The 13,462-nt window shown below is 35.8% G+C and overlaps 1 protein-coding gene and 1 long non-coding RNA gene across 4 annotated transcripts in view; one reads left to right on the top strand and one right to left on the bottom strand.

Annotated features, from left to right (window-relative positions):
• The window catches only part of LOC148133459 (uncharacterized), a 291,809-nt gene that overhangs the window by 35,857 nt on the left and 242,490 nt on the right, over positions 1-13,462 (bottom strand). The window lies entirely within an intron of this gene.
• Positions 1-13,462, top strand: part of DICER1 (dicer 1, ribonuclease III) — a 74,128-nt gene that overhangs the window by 29,444 nt on the left and 31,222 nt on the right. For all 3 annotated transcript variants that reach the window (XM_087952114.1, XM_087952112.1, XM_087952113.1), the window contains exons 8-11: positions 7,282-7,442; positions 7,705-7,873; positions 8,936-9,408; positions 11,276-11,408. In XM_087952114.1, the coding sequence (XP_087808240.1) occupies positions 7,282-7,442; positions 7,705-7,873; positions 8,936-9,408; positions 11,276-11,408 (936 nt within the window). The remainder of the gene's footprint in view (positions 1-7,281; positions 7,443-7,704; positions 7,874-8,935; positions 9,409-11,275; positions 11,409-13,462) is intronic.

The raw sequence follows: 13,462 nt of genomic DNA, 5'->3' as shown, positions 1-13,462 counted from the left end.
TAAAGAGCCAGAAAGCAGCAAGGGCGCCAGGTGGAAAGGACAGGGTCGCGATCACACGGAGATGCCCAAGCGCGGAGCGCACATAACTAAAGGCGGCGCACGCAGTTGGCTTGGGGACTACAAGGCAGCATCTGCGCCTCTTCCCGGGCGCGCCTCTAGGCTGCTTCCGGAGCGACGGACGCTCTCCGTTGCCTACCAGCCCTTCTTCCTTGGGCTCCCTGCCGTGGGTACACCCACTTCCTCCTGCAAATTATGCCTCGCAACTCTTCTCTCCTTTCCTCTCGCTCCAAAAAGATCGCCATCGATCCCGCCGATTCGGGCTTCCAGCCACGTTGTGATCCACTAGTGAGGTTGCCATCTCGGATGGAGGCATCGCAGTCTCCTCCCTTGCTCGCTCTGAACTTCGCTGACCAAAATAAAAGATCGCTTGCCGTCATGTTTGAGCTGCCACTTCCGCGCTTGGAGCTCCAAATGGCGGCACTCGAAACACGGAAGCGGCAGCTCCAAACGTGGCGGCGTAATGGGCAGAAGGGAAAGCAACAGCGCGGGTGCCAAAGGTGTCTGCAGCAAAGGTGGGAGTAGGGAGTTTCTGTGCTTCGCCATGATCGCCCGTTAGGAGCGGCTGTTGGCGAGGATGCAAGGGGGGGAATTAAGTCACACACCCCTCCCCCCGAAAAGACGGCCTAGCCATTTTTTCGGGGCTCAAAAAAAAATAAGGCCCGGCCTTATTATGTGAGAAACACGGTATATCTATTTACAATTTCAACCCATAGTTTTCACAATTTTCCTTGTGCTTTACTGCACCTTGGGCTTTTGTAAATCCATCTGCAAAATTTTCTTCAGTTATGCAATAGACCAATCTTATCAGACCATTTTTCACAGATTGTCTAACATTCAAATATCTAAGGTCAGTGTGCTTAGATCTAGTCTTTACAGCAATATTTGTAGCCAACCGTATGGCTGCTTGATTGTCCTCATACACTACAATGGCATCTTTAACAGTTATTCCCATATCTAATAACAACTGTTTATACAGAATTAAATCAGTACATAATAAAGATAAACATGAAAATTCTGCTTCCATTGTGGACATACTTATATGTTGCTGTCTAATTGACCTCCAACCAATCAGTGTTTTATCTAATAGTATAGCCATGCCTGAAGTTGATTTTCTAGTTTTTATATCTGTTGCAAAACTTGCATCAGCATATGCACTTAAAATCAAATCATCTTTTGGCTCCAAATACAATGCATAGTGCATTGTCTTTTTAAGATACCTTAATATACGTTTTAGCGCTTGCCAGTGACGTTCATTTGGTTCAGCATTAAATCTCGCCAATTGATTAACTCCATAAGCAATATCTGGCCTTGACCAATTACTTATATATGATAAACTACCTATTAATGATTTATAAATAGTCTTATCAAATTTCGGACTTTGAGCATCAGTACCGCAAAATTCCTGACTCATTGGAGTTTTTGCCGGTTTACAAAGTTCCATTTTATACATTTTTAGCAATTGGTATATTTTATCTTCTTGTGATATCTTAAAGCCACTATTGGTTTTGTTTATTGTCAATCCTAAATACTGTCTTATTTCTCCTAAATGCTTTAATTTTATCCTCTTACTTAATAATGATATTATCTCAGTAGCTTCATTATTAGTCTTCGTTATTAAAGCAATATCATCTGTAAACAACAATAATAATGATACTATGCCATTTGTCTCTCTCTTGAATAAACATGGATCAGCTAAACCTGCTTTAAATCCTATATTGTTTAACTCTTTTACAATATATTGGTTCCATTCATAACCAGATTGTTTCAATCCATAGAGACTCTTTTTCAGTTTCCAATAGTCATTATTATTTTTATCATCATTAATACCTACTGGTTTTCTTAAATATATAGTGTGCTGCAATGGTGCATGCAGATAGGCAGTTTCTATATCTAAATGATTTATAATATAATTTTTCTTAGCTGCCCACACTAAAGCTGCTCTCAAGGTTATTGCCTTTAAATTTGGTGCAAATACCTCACATGCAGTTTGATTAAATCCTTGAGCTACCAACCTAGCCTTATGGGTAACAGTCCCATTTTTACCAGTTTTTAACTTAAATATCCATTTGCAGCCAATGGACTTTTCACCTGGAGGTAATTTGGCATTTTCATAAACTTTCATTTCCTTTAAAGAATTTAATTCCTTTTCCATTGCCTTTTGCCAATTCTCCTGATCCTTTGCAGGATACATCCTAAGTTCTTCAACACTAGTTGGAACTTTACTAACTTGGCAAACTACACTTGCTTGATACCTATCAGGTGGTCTGGTTACACGTGTAGAACATCTAGGTATTACAGGGCTTACAGGTGGACTTTCATGTTCTACCTGTTCCTGGTTATTTATTTCTTCCTGTTCTGATATTTCTTCCTGTTCTGGTCCTATATGCTCTTCATGTACTTCCTCTTTAATTGTACTCTTCTTATTACTGATTTTTTCTTTTTATTTTTTGTAGGGTTCTATAATTATTTCCTTACTTGAATCTTGTTCCAGTTTTTCCCATCCTACATGTTCTAGGAATTGTGCACTAGCACTACAGTAAACTCTAGATGTACCTTTTTCCCAGAATCTATGATTTGTGATTAGATTCATAACCTACAAAAAATAACCTTTTAGCCCTATGTTGCCCTTTCTTTCTCAGTTGTGTAGGGATATGCACCCATGCTGGTGCTCCAAATGTATGCATGTAGCTTAGGTCAGGTTTTCTGCCATGCCACCGTGTGAATGGTAATTCACCTGTTGTTGAATTAACAACATTATTCAATATATGATTACCACACATTATTGCTTCTCCCCACAAAGTTTCAGGTAATCCTGAATCTGACAACATAGTTCGAGCCATTGCTTGTAATGTTTGGCCTCGTCTTTCTATAAAGGCATTATGTTGTGGCCTATATGGTGCAGACTTTTTATGTTCAACACCTGCCATCTTCAGTTTATTTTGGAATTTATTGTTTATAAATTCCGCACCGTTATCAGTTATAAGAGTTACTACTTTCCTTTTAGTTTTTCTTTCAGCGAATTTAAGCCAATTAAAGAAATTTTGATATGTTTCCGTTTTGCTTTTCATTAGACAACAGAAACCATATCTGGAATAATGGTCCATTATACTTAGTATGTAACGAGCACCTCCCACACTTGGTTTTTTAGGACCTATAATATCAGCAAATACTACCTCTAGAGGCTCTTTGGTTTTAAATCCATTTACTCTATTTGCTGGTATCACCTTGCTTTTCTCTTGACTACAAGAATTGCAGTGCAAATACTTACTGCAAGGTTTCAGTTTTATACCCTTAGATAGTTCTACCGTTTGTTTAAGCATTTTAAAATTTATATGCCCTAAACGTCTGTGTAACAGATGTATGCACTCATCATGAGGTTTAATATTATTATATATTGTGTTAGCCACCTCTAAATTATCATTTAACACATACAATTCACCTTTTAAAGTTGCAGTCACTTTTTTACCTTCTTTTTCAATTATGCAATTGTCTCCCCTAAAGGTAATTACATAACCTAGTTTAACCAAAACTCTAACCGAAAGCAAATTAAACTTAAGCTGTGGTACATATAACATTTTTACATTTTCTTTTATGCAAGAACAATATGCTATACCTTGACCTTTAGCCTTAAGTTTCCATCCATTAGCTAACGATATCTGGTGTGAACTCGTGGACATCTTAACAAATCTTTTCTTATCTTTCGTTATGCAGTGTGATGCTCCACTATCTACCACCCATAAATTATTATTCACAGTTTTGTTGCTATACATGGCTAACTCTATGCATTTTTATCCCTTTGATGCTTTTTAGCATTCTGGCTGGCTTTTTGGCTTTTTCTTTTCTTGCAGAATCTAGCCAAATGTCCTTTTCCTCCACAATTAGAACATTTTCTAATTGTATATGCTGACGAATATATTTTTTCTTCTTCACATTGTGGTTGTTCCCTTCTGAGTTGATCCCTTTCAAGCCTTCTCCTGGCTTCTTCAATTAATCTGCCAGTAATGTCAGTTAATGTAAGGTTATCTTTTGGCAGAACTTCAAGTGAAGTTACGTAGTCATTGTAGCTCTCATCTAACGAAGACAAAATGATATAAACTTGGTGTAATTCAGTGAAGATAAGTTCTTTTTCATGCAGTTCTTGAAAATTTCTCTTCATAGAGTTTATATGACTCAGCATGTCTCCATTCTTTTGAAGATGTGTTCTAAACAGCTTCCGTGTAAGATTTATATGTGCTCCTACACTGTCTCAAACATAAATCTTCTTTAAATTCTCCCAACATTTCGCAGCTGTTTCTTCTCCAAGAATATGGACAAGTTGCTGATCAGAAAGTGTCAGTCCTATTACACAGAGAGCTTGTTCATTCTTCAATTGATATTCTTGTATTTTCTGGGCATCATCCTCATCCTCCGGATCCCATGCATCTACTTCTGGTGGGTTTTGAATTATCTTCCACAAACCTTCTCTTCGTAGAAGTAGGCTGCATTTCATAGACCATGAAACATAGTTTGTTCCATCCAGTTTGGATATTAGAGACAAACTTTGTAAATTGACTTGTGCCATCTTTATCTGGGTATTTAAACTATAATTAATAAAACACAGCTGTCTGTTTACAGTATTGTGTAACTACACAAACTCTCACTCACAAGCCTGTTTTATCCTGGTTAGTCTGACTGTGCACCTGGGCCCATAATCAGTGTTAGGGATATACACCCTAGCACAGGAGTGGGCAAACTTTTTGGCTCGGGGGCCGCATTGACTTTTAAAATTTGACAGACGGGCCGGGTCAGCACAATATTTTTTGGGAATCGCCCCCCACCCTTCCCGCCCCTCTTCTCCTCCTCCCCCTCCCTCGGAGGCCCCCTGAGTCAGGAGTTGCTACCACCGCGCGGCTCCGCGTGGCTCCAGTCCCGCGTTGCTCGGGAAGGGAAAGGCAAAAAGGAAGAGCCGCGGCGGTGCTTTGCAACGGGAACAGCGGCACTGGAGGCTCAGGCTCAGCGGCTCCTGGTTTTGCCTTTTCCTTCCCAAGGCAACGCGGGACTAGAGCTGCACGGAGCTGCGCCAGCGGTAGCAACTCCTGACAGCCCCAGCCGGACACCTGAGCGGAGCCCGGGCGAAACTGCCTGTTGCTGCTGCCGGAGCACCGCCGGGTCGCCTCCTCCAAGTAGCCTGCCCGCCCACCGGGCTTCCCTCTGCCGCACGGCTCGGGGCCAGGCGCGAGCGCCCGCGAGTTAAAAGGAAGCCGAAAGTTGCTGGGAAGTTGCTTGGGTGCTGGGAGCGATTTTTTCAGGGGCGGGCCAGATTGGATAGACCAACGGGCCGGATGTGGCCCGCGGGCCGTAGTTTGCCCACCCCTGCCCTAGCAGAACGTGCAACGGCAGTCTAGCAGGCAGGCAGATATGTGAGACAAAAACGTTGTAGTAGCTTACACTCAGTAAGACAGATACACTGTGCAAGTTAAATAGTTTTTATTCCAGCAAGAGTTATAGCATAGTCAAACGGTCCATATGTCATACACTAAGTTCAGTCAGTCTGGGGGTTATTCAGTTTGCAAAGTCCAATGTCGAAAAAGAGGTCAGTAAACTTACAATCAATCAGTCCAGTGATATATCTCTTTTGCAGTCAGAGATATGAAGAAAAATCAAACCCCTTTTCTTCTCTCAGCAAACACGCAGTTATCACCATCAATTCATCATTGTCAGCATTCCAGTAAAAGCCAGGCAAACAGTGAGCTCTCTTGCTCCCTCTTATGGTGATTTTACAACCGCACCCAAAAAACTTGGTTTACAGTTTAAAGTGATACATACACTTAAACTCACTAACATAGTTTATATATATTATTTTTACCCAAACTAAGTTAGGTAACCAATGTTATCCCTAACAGTTAGGTGACTTGTTCTAAGTCAAAAATTACTAACATACTATTGGTGCTTCCTTACCTCAAATACGTTATTTCCTGGAATCTTGCAGCTATTATGTAGGCTTTGAGAAAGTTTCTAGTGAAGTGTGTTGCAAAAGCATATTTGTCTATACCTTTTTGTCTTCAGATATGAAGGGCTGTACATTCCTAAGTTAGATAGTTCATAGCCTTCCCATCTAGTGTTTATGTACCACTCATGGTGGGATATACATTTTCGAAGAAGTCTTTCCAATGCAAAAATTGCAGTGGCTAGCAGATATGGTTTACTATCAGGTAGTCCTTGACTTACAACTTTATGGAGACTGCCTATTACAGTTATTGTGAGAATTGTAAAGCAGGTCATCACATGACCAGCCTGATTTTATGATTGTTTTTACAGCAATCATTAAGCAAAACATTGACGTTAGGTGAATCTGGTAATTGAATGCTGTGGTCATTAAGGAAACTATTGTTCACCATGGGGCGCTTTTACAGAACACTAGAAGTAAACACCAATTTTAGTCAAAAAGTATAATTTGCAGTCACATGACCATAGGATGCTACAAATGACTATAAATGGACAGTTGTCAAGAGCCCAAAATGCAGTCACATGACCATGGGGGACCCAGGCCTTCAGAACTGGGTTGTTAAGTACCTTTGGTGAGGGCAATCTTTACTGAATGGTTGCTGACAACCTGTTGTTAAGTCATTCTCAACTTACTTTTTGTAACTAGGTACTGACATAGTAAAAATATATTGTTCATTCTGATAGCAGCTTTTTCATTGAAGAAATTAACAGAGTCTGTCTCCTGCTAAGATTCACAGGTGAATAGAGCATATGCTTTTACTCAGCAAATTTTACTAAAGTGAATGAAAGAAGAATTGGGTCTATCGGAGCCAAATGGCCAGTGGCAAGCTATTTTTTTACAAGTGTGCAAAGTTATTTTATATTAAACATATTTCTTTGTTGAGATTTATTTTGTTAATTATACTTAGTAACTGATGTTTGCAAGTGTTACTAAAATTATCTATTTGGAGAATATCATCTCTCACTGCCAAATATGAAATAAAAAGATGTAGGGAATTTACTTAAGTAACCAAGATACTGCAGAATCTATAAAGTTAATCTGTGGAACTTTAAAATTCTGGCACAATAAGAATTGGACTTCCTCCTTTGGGACTACACAGTGGAATAAAACTGCTATATTATTTTAATGCAGTCTCATAAGGAAGGCTGGGGGGTGGTTGGTAAGTTCACCTATGGAATGGCTACCAAGCCTTGTATTTGAATGCACCCTTGGATTTCCTTCTGATTTATTTTCAGCTTTGTGAGAGTTGTCCATCCTGTCCACGAATCTTGGGATTAACCGCTTCTATTTTAAATGGAAAATGTGATCCAGCAGAGTTAGAGGAGAAGATTCAGAAACTGGAGAAAATTTTAAAGAGCAGTGCTGAAACGGCAACTGATTTAGTAGTTTTGGACAGGTATCTTACCACATATTTGACTGAACATTGAATATTCATGAACGTTTATATGGAAAGGATGAAATGATTGTGTATATCTAGAATATCAGCATTTTGTTTATTTAATCGAATTTTTAATCTGCTTTGATAATATCATCTTACGTATTGTATCTTCATAGTCTTATATAATTTATAAATACTATGCAACCTCTTAATTATTAATGTCTTGCATTTATCAACTGTCAACAGTTATAAACATTTTTTTTGTTTTTTCATGGAAAAGATATACTTCTCAGCCATGTGAGATTGTGGTGGATTGCGGGCCATACTCTGACAAAAGTGGGCTTTATGAAAGACTGTTAACAGAGCTGGATGATGCGCTTAGCTTTCTGAATGATTGCAACATATCTGTACATTGTAGAGAAAGAGATTCTATCTTAATTTCTAAGCAGGTATAGACAACAATTTATGCATCATTATATTATTAAAATTGCTTTACTATATTTTAAGTCATATAATTTCACATAAAATTTTTACCTTCATAAACATTCTGTTTCTTCATTCTTTATGATTTTTGTATTAATAGCTAATTAGTTTAGAAAGTTAAGAGAGACTCTGTAAACTCTAAAGATCAAAGCTGAGAATTTTAAAAATACATATATTGTACTTAAGATTAAGTTAGAGACAAGTTGCAGAATTCTCTCATAATTTACTAGGAATGGGCAAGAAACAATAATATGAAATGTATAAATGTATATAAATTAAAAAATACTTTGGATTAGCTTGTTTGTTTTTAAATAGATGTTGTAAAACCTGATCCTTGTTGAGCTAGCTTGTTTTTTAAATACTAATTTTAGGATATGCATCTATTATATAGTTATTTATATAATTAGTCTGGTGGTTAAGGTACCAGGTTAGAAATTAGAAGACTTGAGTTCTAGTCCTCCCTTAGGCATAAAAGCCAGCTGGTGAATCTAGCTCAAAAACATCAGGCTCAGGTGAAAAGCCAATCAGTCAATTTCTGTCAGAACCAACACACAGTTTATTACAAAAAAAAGAAAGAAAGCAGACCCTGCACTTTAGGAAAACACTAGGAAGGAAAAATATATGTATAAGTGAACTATGGCAACTGAGTTCCCTTAAACCTGCAGGAATCCCAACTAGGAAGACCAAAGAAATCACCTGGTTTTCTGTGAATCAGATTTGTATTCATACATTACAAATCCAGTCATTACCCCAATATTATGATTTATTTTCCCTCATTTTAATCTTGCATATTCATTGCTTATTCTGGTATGTATTCTAGTTTGAAAAATAATAATGTAACTGATATGAATTTGGTTTGTATTAATAATTTACTCAATTTCAACCTCATGAGAAATGAAAATGCAGATATATTCTTTACTGGTATCCTTTTGAATTCTTATGAAATTGATTACTGATTAAACTAATAATAGAATATACATGTGCATGTGTATGCTATATTGAATTGATAATTTTTTTTTTGATTGCAGATACTGTCAGACTGCCGGGCAGTGTTGCTTGTTCTGGGACCGTGGTGTGCAGATAAAGTAGCTGGGATGATGGTGAGAGAGCTACAGAAGTACATTAAGCATGAGCAAGAGGAGCTGCACAGGAAATTTTTATTGTTTACAGATACTTTCCTAAGAAAAATTCATGCACTCTGTGAAGAGCACTTCTCACCTGCCTCACTTGACCTGAAATTTGTAACCCCAAAAGTAATAAAACTGCTTGAAATCTTGCGCAAATATAAACCCTATGAACGGCAGCAATTTGAAAGTGTTGAATGGTATAATAATAGGAATCAAGATAATTATGTATCTTGGAGTGATTCTGAGGATGATGATGAGGATGAAGAAATAGAAGAGAAGGAGAAGACAGAGACAAACTTTCCTTCTCCGTTTACCAATATTTTATGTGGAATTATTTTTGTGGAACGAAGATACACTGCAGTTGTGTTAAACAGGTATATATCTATCTATCTTAATAAAACAAAAAGTGGTGTATGTAACAAAAGGGCATAGCATTAATTTGGAATAACTATTTAGCCATTCAATAATACACATACTAACCACTTAGCAAAGGACACATAGACTCACAAAAATGTTCTTCATTGTTTTAAAATCAAATTTAGGGATGTGTATTCCTATTTTTCCTCCTACAGTAAAGAAACAAAAAAAATGAATATAAATGTTACATTTTCTTTTTTTTAAAAAAAAATCTCCCTGGGGTAGGGAGATTTTTCTTCCATTCTTCCTTGCTAATTTCTCTTCAGCATAATAATTCTAGTTTCCAGCTTTCTATGGCTCATTTTGTCCATTACTAACTAAAACACTATGGGCTTGTATTTGAAATGGCCAATAGCTTCAACTGGTTAAGGTACCTAGCTATAAACTAAGAGACTAAGTTCTAATCCCAATTTATAATGTACAGAAAAGCTGGCTGGGTACTTAGGATCAGTTAATCAACCCAATTCATCTCAAAAGTGGTGGTGGTGTAGGGAAAATAGGAGAAAAGAATATTAGATATGTTTGCTGCCTTGAATTATTTAATCATGTTATTTAATATAATTAATCACAATCATAATAAAATATAATTAAAATAAAATTCGTATAATTTAATAATATTTATTAATAAAGGCAAGATAAAAAATTAAAAATGGCTGTGATGATCTCTGCTATGTACTACAGTCCTACAAAGGATTGTTCTGTTTCATATTTGTTCATTATGTTATTTCTTTAGCTGAGACCACAAGTAAAGTACTATAATGAATATTTCTCCTTTCTCTTCTGGTTGCTACAAATTCCCCTTATATATAGTCAGCCTTATGGCTCAGCCAATATGTATTTTCTCAAAAGCCAGAGAATTAATCAGATAGCTATATATATTATTCTATTTATTTCATATAAGAAAAACAGTCAGAAGGCTTGGAAAAACCTGAGAGCCTATAAGAGTACAAGCCTGTTTCATGATTTAAAAAAAAAATCCTAAAGGAAACTCCAAAGAGAACCAATTAAGACTTATGTTCAGTCGCAAAAGAATGCTAAATGGTAGACCAGGAAGAAAGCAAATAAACTGAATATCTGTAGTAGGGTTGCATAGTTCATGCAGAATCCTCATCATCTTGAGAATTTTACAACAACAAAGTTTTTATTATCAGATGCCTAATTTAGATTGTGTTTTAATTTCCACTTCATTTTATATTTTTCTGAAGTTATTCTGGCAAAAACAATTTTATGGTTTTCCTGATTAAACCCGATTATTGTGAATTACATGAAACTTAATATCTGTATTTTAGGCAAACAGTATTAAAATGTATACTTTAAAGATTCATTTTAAGTAAAAATGACCTAATTTGGGGGAAGTCCTTTAGTTTCTGTGCATATGCCTATGAACATCTGTAGGAATGTGTATGTGTATTTTTATTGTTCGCTGTTTGCCACAAATAAGAAAAAATAAATTTTTGAAAGATGTCAGATAGGTTCATATTTCTCTTAGTTTCCCATAATTTTTTTAATCTAAAAAATTAAAACTTTACTAGATTTTAGGAAGATTTAAACATACATGAACCATACTTCTTTTATATTAACTTTCTGTTTCACATGTAAGATATATTAAAAACATATTCCACGTATAAGATATGAAAGACATGTAAAACATTCTTTGTCAGTGGATTTGAGTTTAAATAATTTAAAAGAATGAATAAAACCTGTGTATATATCCTGGTAAGAAAATCAATTACCATACCTCTACTTTCAGTATTGTATATCCCAAAAATTCTTACACTTTTTTTTAAATTTATGCATCTTCCAAAATATGTGTAATATATTTAGGTTGATAAAAGAAGCTGGCAAACAAGACCCAGAGCTGGCTTACATCAGCAGCAATTTTATAACTGGACATGGCATTGGAAAGAATCAGCCCCGTAGCAAACAGATGGAAATAGAATTCCGAAAGCAGGAAGAGGTAACTTTAATGAAATAATTGTATATAAATGTGGTGTATTTTCTTGCATTAGAACCCTTCATTAAAGTTTCCCCATCTTGAATGTTGTGAATATCCGTATATAAAAGGAATGTATGTAAAGCTGCTGAAATAAAGTATATATATGTATTTTAAAAAATAGAAAAGTAAGACCTAATATTCATCCCTTCTTTAATGATAGCGTTTGACTTAACATTAAGAATTAAGCTTGTTGTTGGAAATACTGTAGTGTAAAACGAATCTTTCAGCAGCAATAGCTGCTGTTTCTTCTACTCTAATCTAATTTGCTGTTTCTGTAAAATCAATGTAAATATCTTCCCATAATTTGTGGATTGTGCACCAACCATACAATCCATATTTAGCCTCAGGACCATACAATCCATATTTAGCTTCAGGACAGTTTGGAACTATCTTCCCTTTCTGATTTCATCCTGAAAGCCCATTGACTAAGGTTAGGAGGGAGGGAATGAGAGAGTGAGAGAGTGCACACAGATCTGTGCTTGTAGTACATGTGGCTCTTTTATCTCAAATTTCTATTCTTGACAGAACCAGATGAAATTTGCAGACAAAACTTTCCCTTGCTGAGATCAAGCCTGACAATTTCACTTATTGAGATGAGGTTTTATACTCTTACGTTTTTAATGGTCAAGATGAGATACAAAATAGAAAGCTGTAAAATAATACAGGAAACTTTTGACATGTGCAATTGATTTTTTCCTTTACATCGTAGTCTCTTTTGAGAGGGTATAATATACATTTAAAATATTGTATCTTCACTTGTCCCGAAGCAAATAATCTATAAAATCTTATTTTTTCCAATTTGCATCAAATTTGAATGGATTATGGCTGTGCAGCTCTTACAGAGGGACTTGACAATCAAACATTTTTCTAACAAACATCCAGTTCAAGATCTGATAAAAGCACCCCACCCCAACTTTTTCTCATTATTCTGCTGCTGGGAAGGAGAAGAACCAGAATGAATACCAGTTTGTCGTGGTACCGGAGTTGAACTGAGTAGGACTAGGTGCTGAAATGGTCTGGTGATAGAACACAGTATCAATAAAACCGTGATTAACAATAGGATCTACACCTGTAATTATTCTCCTCTCCTCCAGTGTTTTCATTATTCAGAGAGGTTAGGCAGAAATCTATCCCATTTTGAATAATTATCCTAGGTCTCTAGTCTTGCAGTGTTAAACTTAGTACCAAAAATGTTCAGATTCAATTCATTTTAGAGGAGTTCTGTTTTGGTTCATATATTTTCTATTTATCCAAATAATTAACTCATTTAACTCCATTTTGTTTGTGTCACATATAATAAAATATAGCTACCAGATTGACATTTTTAGTCCAGAAAATGTAGGTAGCTTTAAATATACAAGCTAGGCAAATGCATCAATCTTCTTTTGTACCTGGATCGTGCTTTAAAAAGGACTGTAATAGTGAAACTTGGTTTTTGTGTTTTGTTATGTAACTATAGCTGTTCTATGATTTTTTACTTTTAAGCATCAGCATTAAGAATTTTTAAACCATTAAACTTGAGTGTTAAGTGTCCATTTGAATGAGACTTACATGCTATGTTATAAATATGAGTAGATGTTTAGAAAACTAAGCTTGTTTTCTTTTTATTACTTTAATATACTCTTAGTTGCTAGTTCATTGAACTAAAATTTAAGGATCTTAGAACTATATCGGCTATAGGACTTTTAAATTATTATTTTACTTCTGGGAAAACGATTTTTGCTCATTTTGCTCCATTTTGTTGAAAATTGCAAGTAATTAATATTTTAGTATTAACTAATATGAATCGTTTGAAATAATCATATTTCTGTAACCAAACTTTGTTCATATATAGTTAAATACAGTTCAGAATTGCCATTATTAACAATGTTATTATTAATGGCAGAAACTTTAAATGTTCTTTAAATGAGCTTGTTTCAATAAACTAGAAATGTATTTTAGTGTTTGGTATATTTTATTTTTCAAATGAATCAAATGACAGTAAATAAAAGAACCAGTGGGTAATATTCCTAGCT

This window comes from Notechis scutatus, chromosome 1, assembly GCF_049901735.1.
Source record: "Notechis scutatus isolate UNSWTSFEM ecotype Mainland chromosome 1, rNotScu1.2, whole genome shotgun sequence".
NCBI classification, from domain to species: domain Eukaryota; kingdom Metazoa; phylum Chordata; class Lepidosauria; order Squamata; family Elapidae; genus Notechis; species Notechis scutatus.
The sequence above is the reverse complement of the archived record's forward strand: the minus strand, read 5'-3'. Positions and strand labels throughout refer to the sequence as shown.